General features: G+C 50.1%; 2 protein-coding genes across 5 annotated transcripts in view; one reads left to right on the forward strand and one right to left on the reverse strand.

Moving 5' to 3' along the window:
- The window catches only part of LOC142493051 (interferon-induced, double-stranded RNA-activated protein kinase-like), a 163,578-nt gene extending 159,571 nt beyond the window's left edge, over positions 1 to 4,007 (reverse strand). The window contains exon 1 of one of the 3 annotated variants that reach the window (XM_075596489.1): positions 3,665 to 4,007. The gene's annotated coding sequence lies outside the window, so the exon portion shown is untranslated. The remainder of the gene's footprint in view (positions 1 to 3,664) is intronic. The other 2 variants (XM_075596488.1, XM_075596487.1) reach the window with 2 other exon arrangements.
- Positions 3,837 to 19,853, forward strand: part of LOC142493052 (interferon-induced, double-stranded RNA-activated protein kinase-like) — a 144,900-nt gene continuing 128,883 nt past the window's right edge. The window contains exons 1-3 of one of the 2 annotated variants that reach the window (XM_075596491.1): positions 3,837 to 4,247; positions 9,433 to 9,561; positions 16,166 to 16,301. In XM_075596491.1, coding sequence (XP_075452606.1) covers positions 9,449 to 9,561; positions 16,166 to 16,301 — 249 coding nt within the window. In that variant the 5' untranslated portion in view covers positions 3,837 to 4,247; positions 9,433 to 9,448. The remainder of the gene's footprint in view (positions 4,248 to 9,432; positions 9,562 to 16,165; positions 16,302 to 19,853) is intronic. The other variant, XM_075596490.1, reaches the window with a different exon arrangement.

The raw sequence follows: 19,853 nt of genomic DNA on the forward strand, positions 1-19,853 counted from the left end.
GTAACACTGAGGGTCCCCGCTGCCCTGTCACAGTAACACTGAGGGTCCCCGCTGCCCTGTCACAGTAACACTGAGTGTCCCCGCTGTCCTGTCACAGTAACACTGAGGGTCCCCGCTGCCCTGTCACAGTAACACTGAGTGTCCCTGCTGTCCTGTCACAATAACACTGAGGGTCCCCGCTGTCCTGTCACAGTAACACTGAGTGTCCCCGCTGCCCTGTCACAGTAACACCGAGTGTCCCCGCTGCCCTGACACAGTAACACTGAGGGTCCCCGCTGTCCTGTCACAGTAACACTGAGTGTCCCCGCTGCCCTGTCACAGTAACACTGAGGGTCCCCGCTGTCCTGTCACAGTAACACTGAGGGTCCCCGCTGTCCTGTCACAGTAACACTGAGTGTCCCCGCTGCCCTGTCACAGTAACACTGAGTGTCCCCGCTGATCTGTCACAGTAACACTGAGGGTCCCCGCTGCCCTGTCACAGTAACACTGAGTGTCCCTGCTGTCCTGTCACAGTAACACTGAGGGTCCCCGCTGTCCTGTCACAGTAACACCGAGTGTCCCCGCTGCCCTGTCACAGTAACACCGAGTGTCCCCGCTGCCCTGACACAGTAACACTGAGTGTCCCCGCTGCCCTGTCACAGTAACACTGAGTGTCCCTGCTGTCCTGTCACAGTAACACTGAGGGTCCCCGCTGTCCTGTCACAGTAACACTGAGTGTCCCCGCTGCCCTGTCACAGTAACACCGAGTGTCCCCGCTGCCCTGACACAGTAACACTGAGGGTCCCCGCTGTCCTGTCACAGTAACACTGAGTGTCCCCGCTGCCCTGTCACAGTAACACTGAGGGTCCCCGCTGTCCTGTCACAGTAACACTGAGGGTCCCCGCTGTCCTGTCACAGTAACACTGAGTGTCCCCGCTGCCCTGTCACAGTAACACTGAGTGTCCCCGCTGCCCTGTCACAGTAACACTGAGTGTCCCCGCTGCCCTGTCACAGTAACACGGAGGGTCCCCGCTGCCCTGTCACAGTAACACTGAGTGTCCCCGCTGCCCTGTCACAGTAACATTGTGTCCCCGCTGCCCTGTCACAGTAACACTGAGTGTCCCCGCTGCCCTGTCACAGTAACACTGAGTGTCCCCGCTGCCCTGTGACAGTAACACTGAGTGTCCCCGCTGCCCTGTCACAGTGACATTGAGGGTCCCCGCTGCCCTGTCACAGTGACACTTAGTGTCCCTGCTGCCCTGTCACAGTAACACTGAGTGTCCCCGCTGCCCTGTCACAGTAACACTGAGGGTCCCCGCTGCCCTGTGACAGTAACACTGAGTGTCCCCGCTGCCCTGTCACAGTGACACTGAGGGTCCCCGCTGCCCTGTCACAGTAACACTGAGGGTCCCCGCTGCCCTGTCACAGTGACACTGAGGGTCCCCGCTGCCCTGTCACAGTGACACTTAGTGTCCCTGCTGCCCTGTCACAGTAACACTGAGTGTCCCCGCTGTCCTGTCACAGTAACACTGAGGGTCCCCGCTGCCCTGTCACAGTAACACTGAGTGTCCCCGCTGCCCTGTCACAGTGACACTGAGGGTCCCCGCTGCCCTGTCACAGTGACACTGAGGGTCCCCGCTGTCCTGTCACAGTAACACTGAGGGTCCCCGCTGCCCTGTCACAGTGACACTGAGGGTCCCCGCTGTCCTGTCACAGTAACACTGAGTGTCCCCGCTGCCCTGTCACAGTGACACTGAGGGTCCCCGCTGCCCTGTCACAGTAACACTGAGTGTCCCCGCTGTCCTGTCACAGTAACACTGAGGGTCCCCGCTGCCCTGTCACAGTAACACTGAGTGTCCCCGCTGTCCTGTCACAGTAACACTGAGGGTCCCCGCTGCCCTGTCACAGTAACACTGAGTGTCCCCGCTGTCCTGTCACAGTAACACCGAGGGTCCCCGCTGTCCTGTCACAGTAACACCGAGTGTCCCCGCTGCCCTGTCACAGTAACACCGAGTGTCCCCGCTGCCCTGACACAGTAACACTGAGGGTCCCCGCTGTCCTGTCACAGTAACACTGAGGGTCCCCGCTGTCCTGTCACAGTGACACTGAGGGTCCCCGCTGCCCTGTCACAGTGACACTGAGTGTCCCCGCTGCCCTGTCACAGTGACACTGAGTGTCCCCGCTGCCCTGACACAGTAACACTGAGGGTCCCCGCTGTCCTGTCACAGTAACACTGAGGGTCCCCGCTGTCCTGTCACAGTGACACTGAGTGTCCCCGCTGCCCTGTCACAGTAACACTGAGTGTCCCCGCTGTCCTGTCACAGTAACACTGAGGGTCCCCGCTGCCCTGTCACAGTAACACTGAGTGTCCCCGCTGTCCTGTCACAGTAACACTGAGTGTCCCCGCTGCCCTGTCACAGTAACACTGAGTGTCCCCGCTGTCCTGTCACAGTAACACTGAGGGTCCCCGCTGTCCTGTCACAGTAACACCGAGTGTCCCCGCTGCCCTGTCACAGTAACACCGAGTGTCCCCGCTGCCCTGACACAGTAACACTGAGGGTCCCCGCTGTCCTGTCACAGTAACACTGAGTGTCCCCGCTGCCCTGTCACAGTAACACTGAGGGTCCCCGCTGCCCTGTGACAGTGACACTGAGTGTCCCCGCTGTCCTGTCACAGTAACACTGAGTGTCCCCGCTGCCCTGTCACAGTAACACCGAGTGTCCCCACTGCCCTGTCACAGTAACACTGAGTGTCCCCGCTGCCCTGTCACAGTAACACTGAGGGTCCCCGCTGCCCTGTCACAGTAACACTGAGGGTCCCCGCTGCCCTGTCACAGTAACACTGAGTGTCCCCGCTGTCCTGTCACAGTAACACGGAGTGTCCCCGCTGCCCTGTCACAGTAACACTGAGTGTCCCTGCTGCCCTGACACAGTAACACTGAGGGTCCCCGCTGTCCTGTCACAGTAACACTGAGTGTCCCCGCTGCCCTGTCACAGTAACACTGAGGGTCCCCGCTGTCCTGTCACAGTAACACTGAGGGTCCCCGCTGCCTTGTGACAGTGACACTGAGTGTCCCCGCTGTCCTGTCACAGTAACACTGAGGGTCCCCGCTGCCCTGTCACAGTAACACTGAGTGTCCCCGCTGCCCTGTCACAGTAACACTGAGGGTCCCCGCTGTCCTGTCACAGTAACACTGAGGGTCCCCGCTGCCCTGTGACAGTGACACTGAGTGTCCCCGCTGTCCTGTCACAGTAACACTGAGGGTCCCCGCTGCCCTGTCACAGTAACACTGAGTGTCCCCGCTGCCCTGTCACAGTAACACCGAGTGTCCCCACTGCCCTGTCACAGTGACACTGAGGGTCCCCGCTGCCCTGTCACAGTTACACTGTGTCCCCGCTGCCCTGTCACAGTAACACTGAGGGTCCCCGCTGCCCTGTCACAGTAACACTGAGTGTCCCCGCTGCCCTGTCACAGTAACACTGAGTGTCCCCGCTGTCCTGTCACAGTAACACTGAGTGTCCCCGCTGCCCTGTCACAGTAACACTGAGTGTCCCCGCTGCCCTGTGACAGTAACACTGAGTGTCCCCGCTGCCCTGTCACAGTAACTCTGAGTGTCCCCGCTGCCCTGTCACAGTAACACTGAGTGTCCCCGCTGCCCTGTCACGGGGGGTATGAGAGCACTCACCCGGGGTTCCCTGACCTGCGCAGCTCCTCTGGTTTGGGAACCTGTAAGAAGTTTCGATTTCACCCGTGCAGCGTCACCGCCCCTCGCGTGACGTCATCCAGACTGAAGCAGCGTCTCACTGATGCATGCTGCCGCTGTGAATGCGGGATACTTTATGCCACTGACGGGACAGTTGGTGTACAGCACATATATCCCGATCGTGCCCTGCATCCACCACAATCCTCCCTGCTCCGGCTCCTACAGCCACTCTGCGGATCTGAACGCTCAGTCACACTGACTATTATTATTAGGGGAAACGAAACTTAAAACCGCGCTGCAGGAATGTGTCCTACAGGCGGGCGCAGCTGTCTTATCCCCGCCCATTTACTGAGCTCAGCCAATCGGCACCCCGCTGTCTTCACCCATTTGGGTCAACGTCAGCTGTACGCAGTGGTCAGGAATCGAAACTAACTGGAATCAAGCACAGGGCAGCGCCTGGCGCAGTGACAGCTCATAGAGCACAGGACAGCGGCAGGTGACCCGCGCGAGTTCATTTCTGCGCCACAAACCGGAGCGGAGGTCAGGGGAGCCCGGGAACCCCGGGGTGAGTTCTCTCATATCCCCCGTGACAGGACAGAGGGGGACACTCAGTGTTGTATTGTATGTCTTTTTTTATATAGCGCCAAAAGTGTACTCAGCGCTTCACAAAGAATACAGTATAGGGAATTATAATAATACAGTAAGTGCAGCAAAATCAGACATTAGGAAAGGAAATCCCTGCCCCGAAGAGCTTACAATCTTAGGCCTCGTCCAGGGTGGGTAGAGGCGCGCTGGCGCTTCAGCGCTGCGCAATACTCTGCCGTGCTTTTCCTTTCCAGCTAGGTGCGCGCGCGTCCGGGGGCGCGGCCTCTACGTCACGGAGCTGGTTCGCCCTCATTGGACGAACTGCTCACGTGACGCGCTTGCGAGCGGCAAATTCAAATTTGCTTGCTCGGCAAGTGGCTGAGCGCCGAGCGGGCGCGCGCAACGTGTCAGCGCCACCCTGGACGAGCCCTTAGGCCGCGGGCATGGAAAAGGAAGAGCGCTGAGCAGCGCTGACACTCCTGCTCAAGCAGGAGCTTTTTCGTGTCCCAGCATGAGCGTCAGCGAGCGCGCTTGTGTGCCGGGTGGGAGGCGGGCCTGGAGGCGGAACGGGAGGCGGGGCTAGCGCGCCACGTCACGGACTGCCATTGGCTTCTGGCAGTCACGTGACCGGCCGTGCGCTTCCCTCAGCGGGAAAACTAAAATTGAGTTGTCGGCTGAAATTCCACACGCCTCCGCACGCCTGCGGAAGCGCCGTCCAAAGCCGTGCTGATAGGGATAATGTTTCCCCTCAGCCGGCTCAGCACGGTCTTTTTGACCATGTCTGAGGCCTTAGGCTGCGTCCATGCAGGGAGCGGGCGCGCTGGCGCTCGTGCGCTGTCGGCTGGGCGATTCGAGGCTGGCTAGGTGCGCGGGGGGGGGGGGCATGTCGGTGGGTGCGGCCAAGATGTCACGGAGCTGGCGACCCGCTCACGTGACGCGTGGGCGAGCGGCAGATTCAAATTTGCTTGCTTGGTAAGTGCCGAGCAGGCGCTTGCTCACGGTGGCCACACACATTGCTGCAATGTGTTTCATCATGGCCAGCGTGAACGCGCCCGCTCGCTCAGCACCACGCTGGACAAGGCCTAAGAGGTTTGATGGGGAACTTGCAGAGACAGCAGGTGAGGGAATAAGTGCTGTAGATGGCAGTGCTTGGTCACAATGGGTGGTAGGAGTGACTCAGTGTGGGACAGTGACCATGAGTGCAGGCTATTGGACGGCCTCATAGGATTGGGGCATGTGGTTCGCAACGTGCTTGCACACACACGCGCTGTCCCGGCACTATAATTGCGGCCTTACTATGGATGCAGCCTTACTGTGACAAGGCGGCGGGGACACTCTGTGTTACTGTGTGTAAGGCTAAGGCCCCGGTCACGGCGCTCTAATGCGCGCCCGCGCTTTCGGCTGCGCGTTCCGGCGATTCCCCGGTCTGCAGCTCACTGCAGGAGCAGAGACCGGGGGGGCGTGCCGGAGGAGTGACGGGGGCGCGGCCATGACGTCACCCGGCAGGTTCGCCCTCATTGGCTGAACCGCCGGGGGGCGTGCCTAGCCGCTCGACGCGAGTTGCAGGAGTAGCTCTCGCGCGAGCGCTGCGGCCCCCCCTCGCAGCGGGCCCGGCGCCGTTGCGGGGAGGGCTCTGGTGAGCGCAGCGGACGCTGCAGCATGCAGCAGGGGCAAGGCCTTACGCGTAGCTCACCACAAACGAGGCACGACCGCGGGGCTGAGGTAGGGATTGGTATAGAACGCCGACCACAACCGCGAGGGCGCGTCTAGAGGATAATCTTGCAGGTCGGGTCAGGGTTATAGAGGACAGTGTAAACGTGGTACTTGCCGGGTCTAGGAGTGGAGAGTAGCGGATCGTTTGGGTACGTAGCCAAAGTCAGTATTGGGGAGAGCAGAGTCGTCGTAGAGCCAAAGCCAGGGTCAGTGCAGGAGAGAGCAGCGTCGTCGTAATCCAAAGCCAGGGTTAGTGCAGGAGTGTATCACGAAGTCCAAGGTACTAGGCAGGGTCAGGCAGCAAGGTAAGAGGCAGACAGGCTAGAAGCAGTGAGTGTCAAACAGAAGTTATGCTCGGCAAGGAATGTGAGTTCAAACAGCATATTTAAAGGACCTCCCACCAATGGGAGGCATCCAGGAAGTAGAACCACCTTCCTTGATAGGCTGCTGGATCGCACAGGTGCAGCCGATTGAGACCGAGGTGGAGCTTCCAGAAAGTGCGCCCGCGCATCACGCTGGCGACCCGGTTGTGCGCCACGACACTCGCGCCAGTACGGGGGCAGAGACTGGAGGGGGGGCCCGCGGAGACAGAGGAGGAGCGCGGAGTACTGTTGTGCCGCGTAGCTCTGACGTCAGGGCGGTGGCGGGAACGAGAGGCAGGGACTGCAGACCGCCGGGGAGACCACTCACCGCACATGTGTCGTGCGTCAATGCCAGAGGCAAGAGAGTGGACCCAGCAACAGCGGAGACCTACGGAATCTGCGCACAGCCCGCGCACAGCCCGCGCGCAGCGCATGAGTACCACCGCTAGGCTGCCTTTCTTGAGTGCCACAGGAACCAGACGAGCGGGTAAGGGTTAAGGGGACAGAACCGCCAGAATGGCGAATCCTCACACTGTGACAAGGTGACAGGGACATGCACTGTTACTGTGACAAGGTGGCAGGGACACGCACTGTTACTGTGACAAGGTGACAGGGACACGCAGTATACAAAGTTTGTTGTATGGTTTAAGTTGGGTGTGTAAGAAGGAAGATCTCTATACTTAAATGAAGACTTTTCAACTCCATCTAAGGCCTCCTTAATATACATCTTTAAAACAGACAAACAATAATCATTACATTAACAATTTAAAATGAGATTATTGTAATTGTGGATATCATTTAATCCTATTACATATATTGTATAGTGAATTTACAGTAACACCTGAAATCACTAGGGTAAGTTTAGTTAAATCCCTCTGAAATAGAATAGTATTGATCTCATTAGTAACATAAGTATAGTTTAGTCGTTTTGAAATGAGAATGTGCTTAATTGTAAGTAGGGGTCGGCAGAGTCCAGGTACTCTCTACCTCGCTTCTTCCCCCATCTTTTGCGCCTATGTGCTTTTCGATACCACCCCCTCCTCACTTCACATTAAGGCAGCGTTTATAGTGGCCGCGTGCAACAGAGCGAGTGACGTCACATGCGCCTGTCGCTCGTGCGAAACATGCACTATGCAATTGCGATGTCGTGCAGGGAGGCGTGGCCGTGACGTAACGTGAGCGGTTCACCCTCATTGGCTGAACCATGCATGTGACCCTGCCATTGCGTGACAAACTGATAATTGTTTGTCTGGCCGAGAATCAGTCGCGCTTCATAGGTTGTGCGCTCGAAGGCCTGCCTCATAGAGGTACGGCCTTTTGTTCGCGAGGAGCGCGAGGTCGCGCTCGCGGCCTAAGTGGTGCCGCGCACACTGACCTGTCACAGCATGCCCAATCTTGTACTAGCAAAGCAGGATTGGGTACACTGTTCCTTAATATTACATTCAAATTCCACAGAGATTACAGTGACACAAATTAGCAGTTGCAAGAGTAGATTGTGCAAATTGCCATCTCTCTGTGCCTAAGGGTACCCCTGTGTAATTCAGAGGCAGTGCAGTAATAATGCTCCCTTTCTCCTTTTGTGGGCCATAATGCATACTAAAGTGTAGTTTCAAGCAAGCAGATTGAAAGAGGCACACAGGAGTCAAAAGTAAAATACTTTCTCTGTAACCTAATTAGAGCAGGTACATCCATGGTAATGTTTCATGGCACTAAGCCCTTTACTCAGACTTTACACCCATTATCTTATTGTGAAAGCACACAATCTAAACTGTTTCGACCACAGGGGGTGGGAATTGGTTGAGTAATTTTATTTTTTTAGGTATTTAAATGTTTAGATTTTGTGCTTTCACAATAAGATAATGGGTGAAGGTCAGAGGAAAGGACTTAGTGCCCTGAAACGTTACTATGAATGTACGTGCTCTGATTATGTTAATAAAAACAGAGAAAGTATTTTACTTTTGACTGCAATCTGCTTGCTTGAAACAACACTTTTAGATACAACTTTGGGACGTCAGGATCAGCGGAGTTTGTGCACCTGTGGTAAATACTTTTACATAAAAGGTTCGTACTGGGGTGCCATTTTTATTATATGTTTGAGTGCAGTATATCCAGAATATGTTTTCATTTTTTACTGCAAACAGAACATTTTTTCTCTTTTCTTTTAACAAAAAGAAGAGAGGTGATGATGAGTAGCACAGCCACGGATTCCAACTCCCAATGGGACTGGAAGATGTAGAACAAAAGTGAACACTGTTTTTAGCCCGGCATGCATTTTTGTAATGTTAGTCCACGTCCGTGGTGGGTCCACCTTTAGCTGGAGCGATTTGTGCCCTCTAGGTTGACGTGACGGGGGCGTGTCCGTGACGTCACAGAGCTGGTTCACCCTCATTGGGTGAACCGCTCATGTGACCTGGCCGTCGCGCGACAGAAACACATGTATTTGTTTCCTCGCGCATTGAGAGCGCCTGTGCTCTGCATCGCGAGCGCGCTCTATGGCCTGCCACATTGAGGCATGGCTTTTTGATCGCGACGACGCGCTCACCATGGACGCGACTTTATTCTGTAGCCAGGCATTAATATTAGCACAATGAACAAGAAAGGAGATGAAGAGTGATCCCTTGACTTGCATTTTTCCAAATGATTGGTGAAGGAATGACCTAGTGGTAAAGATGATGGCTTTACTGTGGTTGGACCTGTTTCACATATCAGCAACATAATGTTGGTCACTTTGTCTGCAACTCAAAACGAAGTATGTTTTAAATGCTTTGAACAGGAACACTGTGCTTCAAAAATCTTATGTTTTTAAGATGAAATTATTATTTTAAATTGTTTTCATTTTGCTTTGTGATTCAAATATTAAACGTAGCAGGGATTATGGTGCAGAAAAATGTGCTGGCTCTATTCAAATACACATTGTTTAATTGATTACTGAGCATACATTTTCATGTACTGTGGATGCCAACCAACCTAATTGTAGACAAATTACAAGGCAATTCCTAGATAAAGTATTAGGGATGTGCCTATATTCTTTGTTTATGGAAGGTGCAAACAATAATGCTGATAAACTGTTTGTTTATTTTTTATTTTCAGGATTTATTTATTGATAATGGCTGACTTATCAACGGACTACAAAGGGCAGCTTATTACATATTGTGCACGTCAGAAGATGACTTACGCTTTCCAAAAAGTCTCGGTAACAGGTCCATCTCATAATCCTATGTAAGTTTTATTGGTGTAATAATAAATGACTTTCCTGTCACATTCCTTTCCCAATCTCACTGCTCATTGTCACCTATACATTTTCTCACCTGCTACTCCCAACCTTTGAATTCCCTTTCTCTCTATCTGCAGTGCTCCTTCTCCCCATCATTAAGACCCATTCAAAACATTTGTGACATAACTACTGTACATAACCCATTGCATATACACAAAATTGTCTCTAATGTATGGTTGGCTTTATATAGTTACAGTCCATATACAGATGTTACGCATCTCACTGTTGAACCACATCTGATGAAAAGCCGCAGCAGTGAAATCTCACAACAGCAGTTTTTCCCTCCCTTAAAAGTAATGTGTTGTGGTTTTGTGCTACACTCTGGCTGAATGTGGCTACATTTGTAGATGCATGACAATAAATACGTGTGTGTAGAGCTGGATACTACTACACACACTTTTTGAGCAATTCACACTACTTTTCTAACTCGTGCTGAGTTTGTTTATATTTAAGGCCATCAACATTAATGATACATTTATTTTTTCATCCAACTGCTTGCATTGTGTGCTATACGCGAGTCTTTTTCTCTCCTAATATACTTATTTATACGCCTTTCTCAGACTGAACCCATTTAAATTTACTATTAATCACTGCCTCAGTGTTTGTTAAGCTTTCCCACTCCCTCTTTACTGCATGCTGATAAATATACTCTCTCTGTTTGGATGTGCAGATGTACTGAAATGTCAGCGGCTTAATTCAGTAAATATGTAAGAATGCTTTTGCACTTGTGTTACAGCAGGGGTGCGCCAACTTCTTGAGCTGCGCCTCCCTACCCGGCAGCCGCAGCGATCGCGCCCCCCCTCTCCAAGGACTTGGCGTCAAATGATGTCGCGGGTCATGTGACGTCAAGTGACCCTGCCTCGTCATTTGACGCCGCGTTGCCATGGCGACGCGTCACTGACAACCCAGCAAAGAGCAATGTAAAACGTTATTGCTGTTATTACTCATATAAACCCAGTAAATGGGTGAGACACACTTTTTTTTCCCCCCAGACACCCAGTATTGTTACTACAGTTACTGTAAGGCAGGGGTGCACAAACTGGGGGGCGCGCCCCCTGAGAGTTTTTGAGGGGCGCGGCCGTTACAGCTCTTCAGCACGAGGCCTCTGTATTCTCACTAACCAGGCTTCGGTCTACGCATCTCCATGGCGACGGGCGTCAAATGACGCCGCAGAGGTCATGTGACATTATATGACCCCCACGGCGTCATTTGACGCCCGTTGCCATGGAGACGCGGTTTGAAATGATGCCACGGGGTCGAGTAATGTCACCTGACCACGCAACGTAATTTGACCACGCATTAAAGGTAAGGGGGTGCAACCCAGAGGGAGAGCAGGCGGGTGGTGGTGGGGGGGGGGGGGGGGGGGGGGGCACAGCGCAGGAAGTTTGCGCACCCCTACTGTAAGGTACCCATGTTGGGGTTCTTATCAATTGTGTTTTTTGCTGCTGGCATAGAATTCCGTCATAGTTAGATTTCAACACTAACGTTTAGGATAGAATCATAGCAGAAACCAAATATGTACATGGCTCATCATTACTGTGATATTAAGTGAAACTCCAGTGACATTTGACCTCTTCAGTGTCCTAATGATGTAAGAGCATCGGAGATGGATACACGTTTCTATTATTGGCAATAATCAATCCTCTACCAATCTGAATGCCGACTTATTCAAACCACTGGGGTTTCTAAAAGCAGTTATGAGTCAGTACAATATAATGTTTCCAACAAAAGACAGGGGAGCCCAATGCTACATCCAATTGATGAAAACTATATGGTAATAAGTATAAAGTTAAATACTTCAATAATATTATCTTGGTTATTTAGTTGTGATGCTTTGGCCAAAGCATCATAAGTCTGCATACCAACATCAAGGTATAACCAAATTTGCAGGTCCTAACACTACACTGTGAACCCTTCCTTTTACCTCTGTATGAGGGGGAACAACCATATTAGGTCCTGTCCATACTGCAAAATGAAAAAAACTCCCAAGTTAAAAAGGTGGGGAGGGATTAGCTCTGGGAGGGTGGGCCACCTACCTCCAAACAACTGTTGCCAGTTAGAAATAGAATTAACACACACATTCAGTAGCACTCCTTTTGACACATATATATGTATATGTTTTGTCAATTGGATGTAGCATTGGGCTCCCCTGTCTTTTGTTGTATACATTTGCCACTCTCAGTAGCACTCCTTTTGACATAAATATATATATATGATGTGGTGGGTGTTGGGTTTGAGCTTGCTGGGAATGTGTGTGTCAATATAATGTTTGCAAAGGTTTGAAAGGAAATAATCCACAGTAGGCTTTGTCACTGTATAGAATTTTTTCTTTCTCTCATAAGCAAGGAAACAGCGGGACAGGAATACACTATTACCAATAAATATAAATATTGTATATAAAAGCAATCTAAAATATACACTATTCAGTACATTAACTATAGTATTTGTCATGTTGGATGTTTCATTGGGGTTATCTTTATGCATGTATGCACGCACGCACAGATATTCATACACATACAGCTATACACAGGATGGCCATAGTTAGTGAGAAGGCACCATAATACTCCTGGTGAAATAATATTTTGGTGGTTTATTATTCAATACACTATCCCTTTAAGGAAAAACAAAGCATAAAACAAAATGACTATTCCACTTTAGGGAGACTGTGTAAATATAACAGAGCCTAACTAACCGACTGACTAACAAGGCTTCCCTCTTCCCTTTTGAAAGCAGGTAAGATTGATTAATTAGGTTAGCCAGTGGAGTTAACAGTCCATCTTCCTCCATCCCCCCTAAATCATTCTGGAATGCAGGCATAGAGTGTGTGTATGTGTATATGTATGTGTGTGTATGTGTATATATATATATATATATAAAACAAAAACAAACAAATAGAGTAGCGCTAATCCTCAAAAAGAAATAGATATACCAAATAAATAATAAATAAACAATATATGTGAAATACCGGATGCTTACTAGATAGGAGGCACATAAAGGGTTAATAACAGAAGCAGACACAATAACACAATTACAGAGCAGGACATACAAGACACAAACACATAACATAAATAACCAGTACCAAATGTTCCTTCCAATAAAGGTGAGATTAGAAAGTCCAATTCCTGCTGTGGGGATAGGATGCTGCTCTCATAAGGATAAAACCAAATCCTATGGGTAACCTAAAAAGAGAGAGTGCAACCCCATAGAGCAATATGAAATTTATTGGGGAAGGGAGAGGATAAACAAGGGGATCAAGCACACTTACAAAAAATAAAATTAAAACAAGCGTTTGTGCATAAAATCACCGCCAACGATGAGCGCTCTCTTTTTTTTCTTCATATATATATGTATGTATGTATGTATGTATGTATGTACAGTGTTCGACAAATCACCCAAAAATCTACTCGCCGAACAAAAAAATCTACTCGCCACTTAGCCCCAGCACCGCCCCTAGCCCCGCCCCCAGGCCAGCTTTTTTAACAAAAAAAAAAATAAATTCTTAGTAAGAACAACATTAGTTTTTGACATAAGTTTATTTATTGTGGTACATTATACTACAATTAGTCTTTGTTACGTGTGTGTGTGTGTGTGTGTGTGTGTGTGTGTGTGTGTGTGTGTGTGTGTGTGTGTATGTGTGTGTATGTCGGATTTAGAAAAAAAAGCCAGATGTGATTGACTAGTTTCCTGAACCCCATAACTAGTGCCTGGATGCCCCCGCTTCACAATATCTAATGCAGCAATCCCGCTTGGGATCTTACCTGATCCGCAGTCCCTCAATGTCCAGGTACTCGCATTCCCGCAATGTTATACATTGGAGGGGAGGGTTTCCCTACCTGTCTTCTGGGTTAGGAGGGATTCCGATGTCTTCTGTGTGAAGCTCGAGAGTTAGATCTGGAAGAAAGCAGTGTAGGTTATTTCGGTGTAGTATAGGGCAGTTAAGATATATAGGGTAAATAAGATATCCAGAGTGTGGGAGAGAGAGAGAGTGTGGGTGTGGGAGAGAGAGAGAGTGTGGGTGTGGGAGAGAGAGAGAGTGTGGGTGAGAGAGAGAGAGTGTGGGTGAGAGAGAGAGAGTGTGGGTGAGAGAGAGAGAGTGTGGGTGAGAGAGAGAGAGAGTGTGGGTGAGAGAGAGAGAGTGTGGGTGAGAGAGAGAGAGAGTGTGGGTGAGAGAGAGAGAGAGTGTGGGTGAGAGAGAGAGAGTATGGGTGAGAGAGAGAGTGGGTGAGAGAGAGGGAGTGTGGGTGAGAGAGAGGGAGAGTGCGACAGAGAGAGAGAGGGAGAGTGCGACAGAGAGAGAGGGAGAGGGGGCGACACAGGGAGAGGGGGCGACACAGGGAGAGGGGGCGACACGGAGAGGGGGCAACACAGGGAGAGGGGGCGACACAGGGAGAGGGGGCGACACGGAGAGGGGGCGACACAGGGAGAGAGGGCGACACAGGGAGAGAGGGTGACAGGGAGAGAGGGTGACACACTAACACAGACACAAACACTCACAGACACACACACACACACTCACACAAACGCACACAGACACACAGTCACACACACACTCACACACTCACAGACACACACACACACACTCACAGGCACTCACACACACACAAACACACACAAACACTCACACACACAAACACTCACAGACTCACACACACACACTCACAGGCACTCACACACACACAAACACACACAAACACTCACACACACAAACACTCACAGACTCACACACACACACAGACACTCACAGACACACACTGACACTCACAGACACACACACACTCTCACAGGCACTCACACACACACAAACACTCACACACACAAACACTCACAGTCTCACTCACACACACACTCCCACAGATACTCACAGACACACACAGACACACACTCTCACAGACACACACTCAGACACACACTCACTAGGTGGGTGACTGGGTGGGTATTCATTGGAAGGGAGGGGGCCCACCTGTTCCTCCAGGGCCTGCTTGTCCTCCACATGCTGCTCCACATGCCAGGGGATCGGTCAGCCATGCGGGGGGAGGGGAGGATCGGGCAGCCAGGCGGGGGGGGATCAGGCAGCCAGGCGGGGGGGGATCGGGCAGCCAGGTGGGGGGGGGGGATCGAGCAGCCAGGCGGGGGACGGGGATCGGGCGTGAGGTCGGGCAGCTGGGCGGGAGGTGCGAGAGGTCGGGCAGCTGGGCGGGGTGTCGGGTAGGAGTTGTGCGAGGATCGGGGGGGATCGGGGGCTAGCGGGGGGACAGCCGGACAGGTGCACGGCCACACTAAACCTCCCCGATGGGACACGTGGCCGGGGAACTTTGCAAGCCGCGCGTGCGCCCAGGCTGCTGCCAGGAGGGGTGTCGGGCAGCAGGGCAGACAGACAGGAGGTCGGGCAGCCATGCTGGGGGGGTCGGGCAGCCATGCTGGCGGGCTCGGGCAGCCATGCGGGGTGTCGGGCAGCCAGGCAGGAGGTCGGCATTAGTTGCGGGGGGATCGGGGGCCAGCAGGGAACAGCCGCACGGGATCTTTGCCAGAACCCCCCCTCCCATCCAGCGCGTACGCGCGCCCCCTCTACCTCCCGCCCAGGCTGCAGCCATGGGGACGGGAGTCAGAGCTGCCAGCCTTCCCTTCTTCCCCGCTCCTATTACCCTGCTTGGCAGGTGCCAAAGGAGCGTGGGACGGAGGGGAAGCGCCTACCTTGTCCAGCCCTGGGCAGCAGCCGCGGGGTCCCCCCCAGCCTACATCCCACCCCGGGCAGCAAGCGGGGATTGGGTGCAGAGGGGGGGAGGGGCTGACCCAGAGCTGCCAGCCGGCCCTCTTCCTCCCGTCAGGCCAATCAGGGAGGGAAATTATTTATTTAAAAAAAAAAAAAAATTGGCGTGAGCAGGGGAATTCATAGAGCCGCAGCACTGCTCGCCAGCTGCCTAAATCCACCCGCCACGGGCGTGTGGTTATCATTATTTGTCAAACACTGTGTATGTATATCGTGCATGTCTGTCAATTTTTTTTTTTTTAAATAAAATAGTTTACAAGAGTTTATTATTATTCTCTCTCTATCAAACTAGTTATTCCCTGTTTACAAAATAATTAGTTTCTGTCTTCTCATTGTTTTGGTCTAACGGAAATATAATTTTCATCTCGACTTTTGCTTTTACCAGCTTCCCAGCTCTGTTCTATCCTTATCACCTTTGTTTTTATATTCCAATTATCATACTGAAATATATTGCATGTGAGGGGCCCTATGAAAATGTTAGAGTACTATCGTAAGCTCATGTGATGCAGAAGTGCCAGAGGTGACATGACCCATTTGCGCTGAAAGGGTTAAAAGTGTTACCATATTGGAAACTGTCTGAATTTTGGGGGTTTAGTGGGGTGGGTCGACAAAATAGGATAGTATATTTTCCCTTAAAAATAGCAACCATATCGAATTGTTCATTGATCTTATTTCTAAAAAAATAGTGCCTTATGGAAAAATAAATACAAGCAGTGATTTTGCTTGGTGCAGACATTAATCTGCATAAAAATCTTTTTCGTTTCTCTTTTTTTTTTGTTCAGGTTTACTTATCATGTTTTCATAAATGGGGAAAAGCTTGGAGAAGGTGAAGACAATACAAAGAAGAAGGCAGAAAGTATTGCGGCCAAAATGGCTCTGGAAGCTCTACAAAATCAAGAAAATCTAAATTTGCCTGCGGTGAGTAGGCGATTTTGTTTTTCAAATCTGTTAAATTGTGATTTATTTTTTCTGCTATAGAATAGGCTATCTCAGAAAACAAGTGTTGTTGTTGTTCCTAAGTCAGATATTTTTTTTTCAGGTATGTTTTACAAACGCAGAAAATATAGTGATTCCATATCATGATAGTAATTTTAAAGGCGCATTGTGGGCCATACAGCCGCGGCCCATTTTATTCTCCAACATCTCCGATTTTTTTCGGGGATTTTTTCCGAATGCCACGCACTTCACCGCGTTCATGCCGCATTCATGTTGCATTCATTCCGATGTCACCCGCGGTTGGTGTGTTTATTTATAATGGTTCGGCTTTAATTGGTTGCAATTCTTCGCGTATCCGCCAGGTGGCAGATATTCATGAATTGTAATGCGCATGCGCTTCAGTAATGTGTCGACTTGCAGGTGTTTAAAAAAATACCACAGTGGTCCATTGAAAATTGACCTTGGTACTGAAGAAGTTACAATAATGTATCAATTTAGGCTTTTCATATTAAAAACTAAATGCGCAGTGTCTGGTGTTCTATTGTCCTGAGAGTCCCGAGATGAGTGCACCGCTGCAGTCCGTGTACCAAAAACCCGACATAACGTACGCTTATTTAATATGGGCCGCGATTAATGCAACAGATGATAAGATGGCAACAGTTGGTCAAATTTATCAGTATTTTATCGAAAACTATGACTTTTACAAATTTTCACCAGATGCTCATGTGTGGAAGCGTGCAATAAAGAAAAAGTTATGTATCGATCCGTGTTTTTTTTCCGTATTGATCCCGGTGTTATTGGAGGGTATTGGTGTGTAGCACCAGATTTTTCCCGTACCTTTGATCATGGAGACTTCAAAAGGCGAAAGGTCATGTTAAAACCAACTAAGAAACGTCAGTCGCTGGCAAGCAATGCGCCAGCGACAGCGCCACCTTCCAATAACGGTCCGACCGTCAGTGAAAACCTGGTGACAGGCAACCCTTGCTGTCTGTCCCCGCCCGGATACCTGCAGCCTGAGCCGGATTTCGCGTACAGATTCCAGCAAGCTTGCATGTACCAAAGCGATTTCCAGCCTCATCAGCTGTCAACTACAGGTGTAGTAGTCCCGCTGTCACCTGTCAAGTACGTGTATAATCGAGAATACAGGACTGGCAGTGGCTCGGCGCAAGCTGATTGGCAAAGTCTATGGTGAGTAATGTTGCCGTATTTTATTCTGTTTTTTGAAATATCAATATCAATGCACAGTCAAGTGATTCTCCTGTAAGCAATATCATTGGCTGAGCAGCTTCTACAGTAGATACTGAACAATTGGTGGAAAGCTTGGCGAATGCGCATTGGAACCTTCTTGAAACGCATATGCGTGTCATCACATCGACGGTAGGCGCATGCGCATGTGAACAGGAGATGCCCCCCGAGAAAATTATTGGTGGGACTGACTGGGAACTTCTTTAGGGGACTGCCTGACCATTACAGTAAAACTTTTACTTTTGTTTTTCCTCAGAAAAGAAAACTTTGTCATCTCATGCGGAAAACGGCACATGAAGGGATTTCGATGGATAATATCGCTATGTGTAACAATGCCTGCACATTGCTGAATCGGATTTAAAAAACCACGTACCGGAATCAACAGTTTAGTGGCTGTTGCTATTGATTAGGATAGAATACTGTAACTGAGAGCTTCATAGAAAACCTGAAACAGTATGCTGTTGTTTTCAGACCGTATACAATACTTTTTTTTATATATATACTTTATAATAAACCCAAAAAATAAAAAGTATGCATTTATTCTACATGTATTCCAGTACATATGTGTATTCTATACCCGTACAGCATGTATTGTTTTAATACTCTTGTGATGTACAGTATTGAGCATGCCTACAGTATACAGTACAGTACCGTACAGTATGCCTGGACAGTACTGTATGTTCTAGAAACACTGTATTTTGTTACAGTATAAAAGGAGACAATGGAACAATTTAAAACAAATTAACATTTTCTTTTATTTGTGGAGTAAGTGCAAAAAGTGTACAGCAATTCAAAACATTTACAGTAGGCTGGTGAAAAGTACAGTAAGTCAGGCCTGCACAACTCCAGTCCTCGAGGGCCGCAAACAGGCCCGGTTTTCAGGATATTCTGAAATCCGGGCCTGTTTGCGGCCCTCGAGGACTGGAGTTGTGCAGGTCTTGTGTAAGTAAAAACATTTCTTTATTAATAAAATTTAAAACACGCAACATCTCCTTTATTAAAGTACAGAAAGTCAAAACATTTACAGCACAACAGTATGGTGTTAGTAAAAAACATTTCTTTATTAATACAAGTCAAAAAATAAACAACATTTGAACAGTCACGCAAATTCGATCCCCACCAGATTGTCCTTCCAGAAACGATTCCTTGTATGACGCAAAATGCCATTAATGGCGTCTCTCACGATTTTCATTACAGGATCTGTAATTGAAAAATAGCGCCGCAATTCCTCCATAATAGTCCTTCTTAAATTTTCAGGAAGCGCCCTTTTTTCGCGATTTCCTTCGTTGTTTACATTGTTGGCCCACCCGCAACAACACCCGCAGTACACCAAGTAGAACACGTGGTGCTTGAAAATTAGCATGCCATACTTCTGGGGTAAACCAGCACTCATCACCCTATACTTCTCCCTGAGTGGATAGGGCAACTCGCGCAGGATGATGTCGGGCACCGTATCGATGCAAGCGTATGTGGGTTGGATTCTGGGAGCGGGTGTTCTTCTGAGAGCGGGTGTGCTTGTGGCGGTGGGCGAGGTTAGGTTGTCTGGGAGGATGCTTTCCTCCTGTCTTGGTCACCGTGTTGTCTCCTGGCGTGGTCTTGACGGGGTTGTCATGTCATCCTCGTCAACGGCATACATGTACACATATTCTTCTGGTGGAGGGGGTGCGCTTGGTGATGGAAGGTTGAAGATCCCATTCATCCCATCCATGCCACCCTCCTGCTCCGGCGTCGGAGATACAGGGGCATGAACTCCAAGCAAATTATGCATCCCCGCTATGTCAGTCTCTATCTTCTCCATCCGTTGATCCATCTTCTCCATCCGTTGATCCTTATTTAGCATGGTCTCTAAAAGAAGATCTATCTTTACCAGCATAGTAGAGTTCCCGGGAATATCGACACTTAACCCATTCAGCATGCGGTCTAACGAGCTGGGTCTTGTGCATGGGGTGCTGTGGACATCTGGGTGGATGGGGGCTACGGAGGATGAGATGGGGGTTCCCTGGAGAGAAGCGGCAGCGTCGTCGAAGAAGGATGGAGGAGGTGACCTGTGGATTTCCGGGAGAGGAGAAGCGGCAGCGTCGTCGAAGAGGGATTGAGAAAGTGACCTGTGGATTTCTGGGAGAGAAGCGGCAGAGCCGTCTAATCATAATAAAGAAAGTGACCTGTGGATTTCCGAGAGAGCAGCGGCAGCATCGTGGACGAGTAGTGGAGAAGATGGGCTGTGGATTTCAGGGAGAGCATCGGCAGAGTCGTTGAAGCATATTGGAGGAAGTGGCCTGCGGGTTCGAT

Source organism: Ascaphus truei, chromosome 4 (assembly GCF_040206685.1).
Source record: "Ascaphus truei isolate aAscTru1 chromosome 4, aAscTru1.hap1, whole genome shotgun sequence".
NCBI lineage: Eukaryota > Metazoa > Chordata > Amphibia > Anura > Ascaphidae > Ascaphus > Ascaphus truei.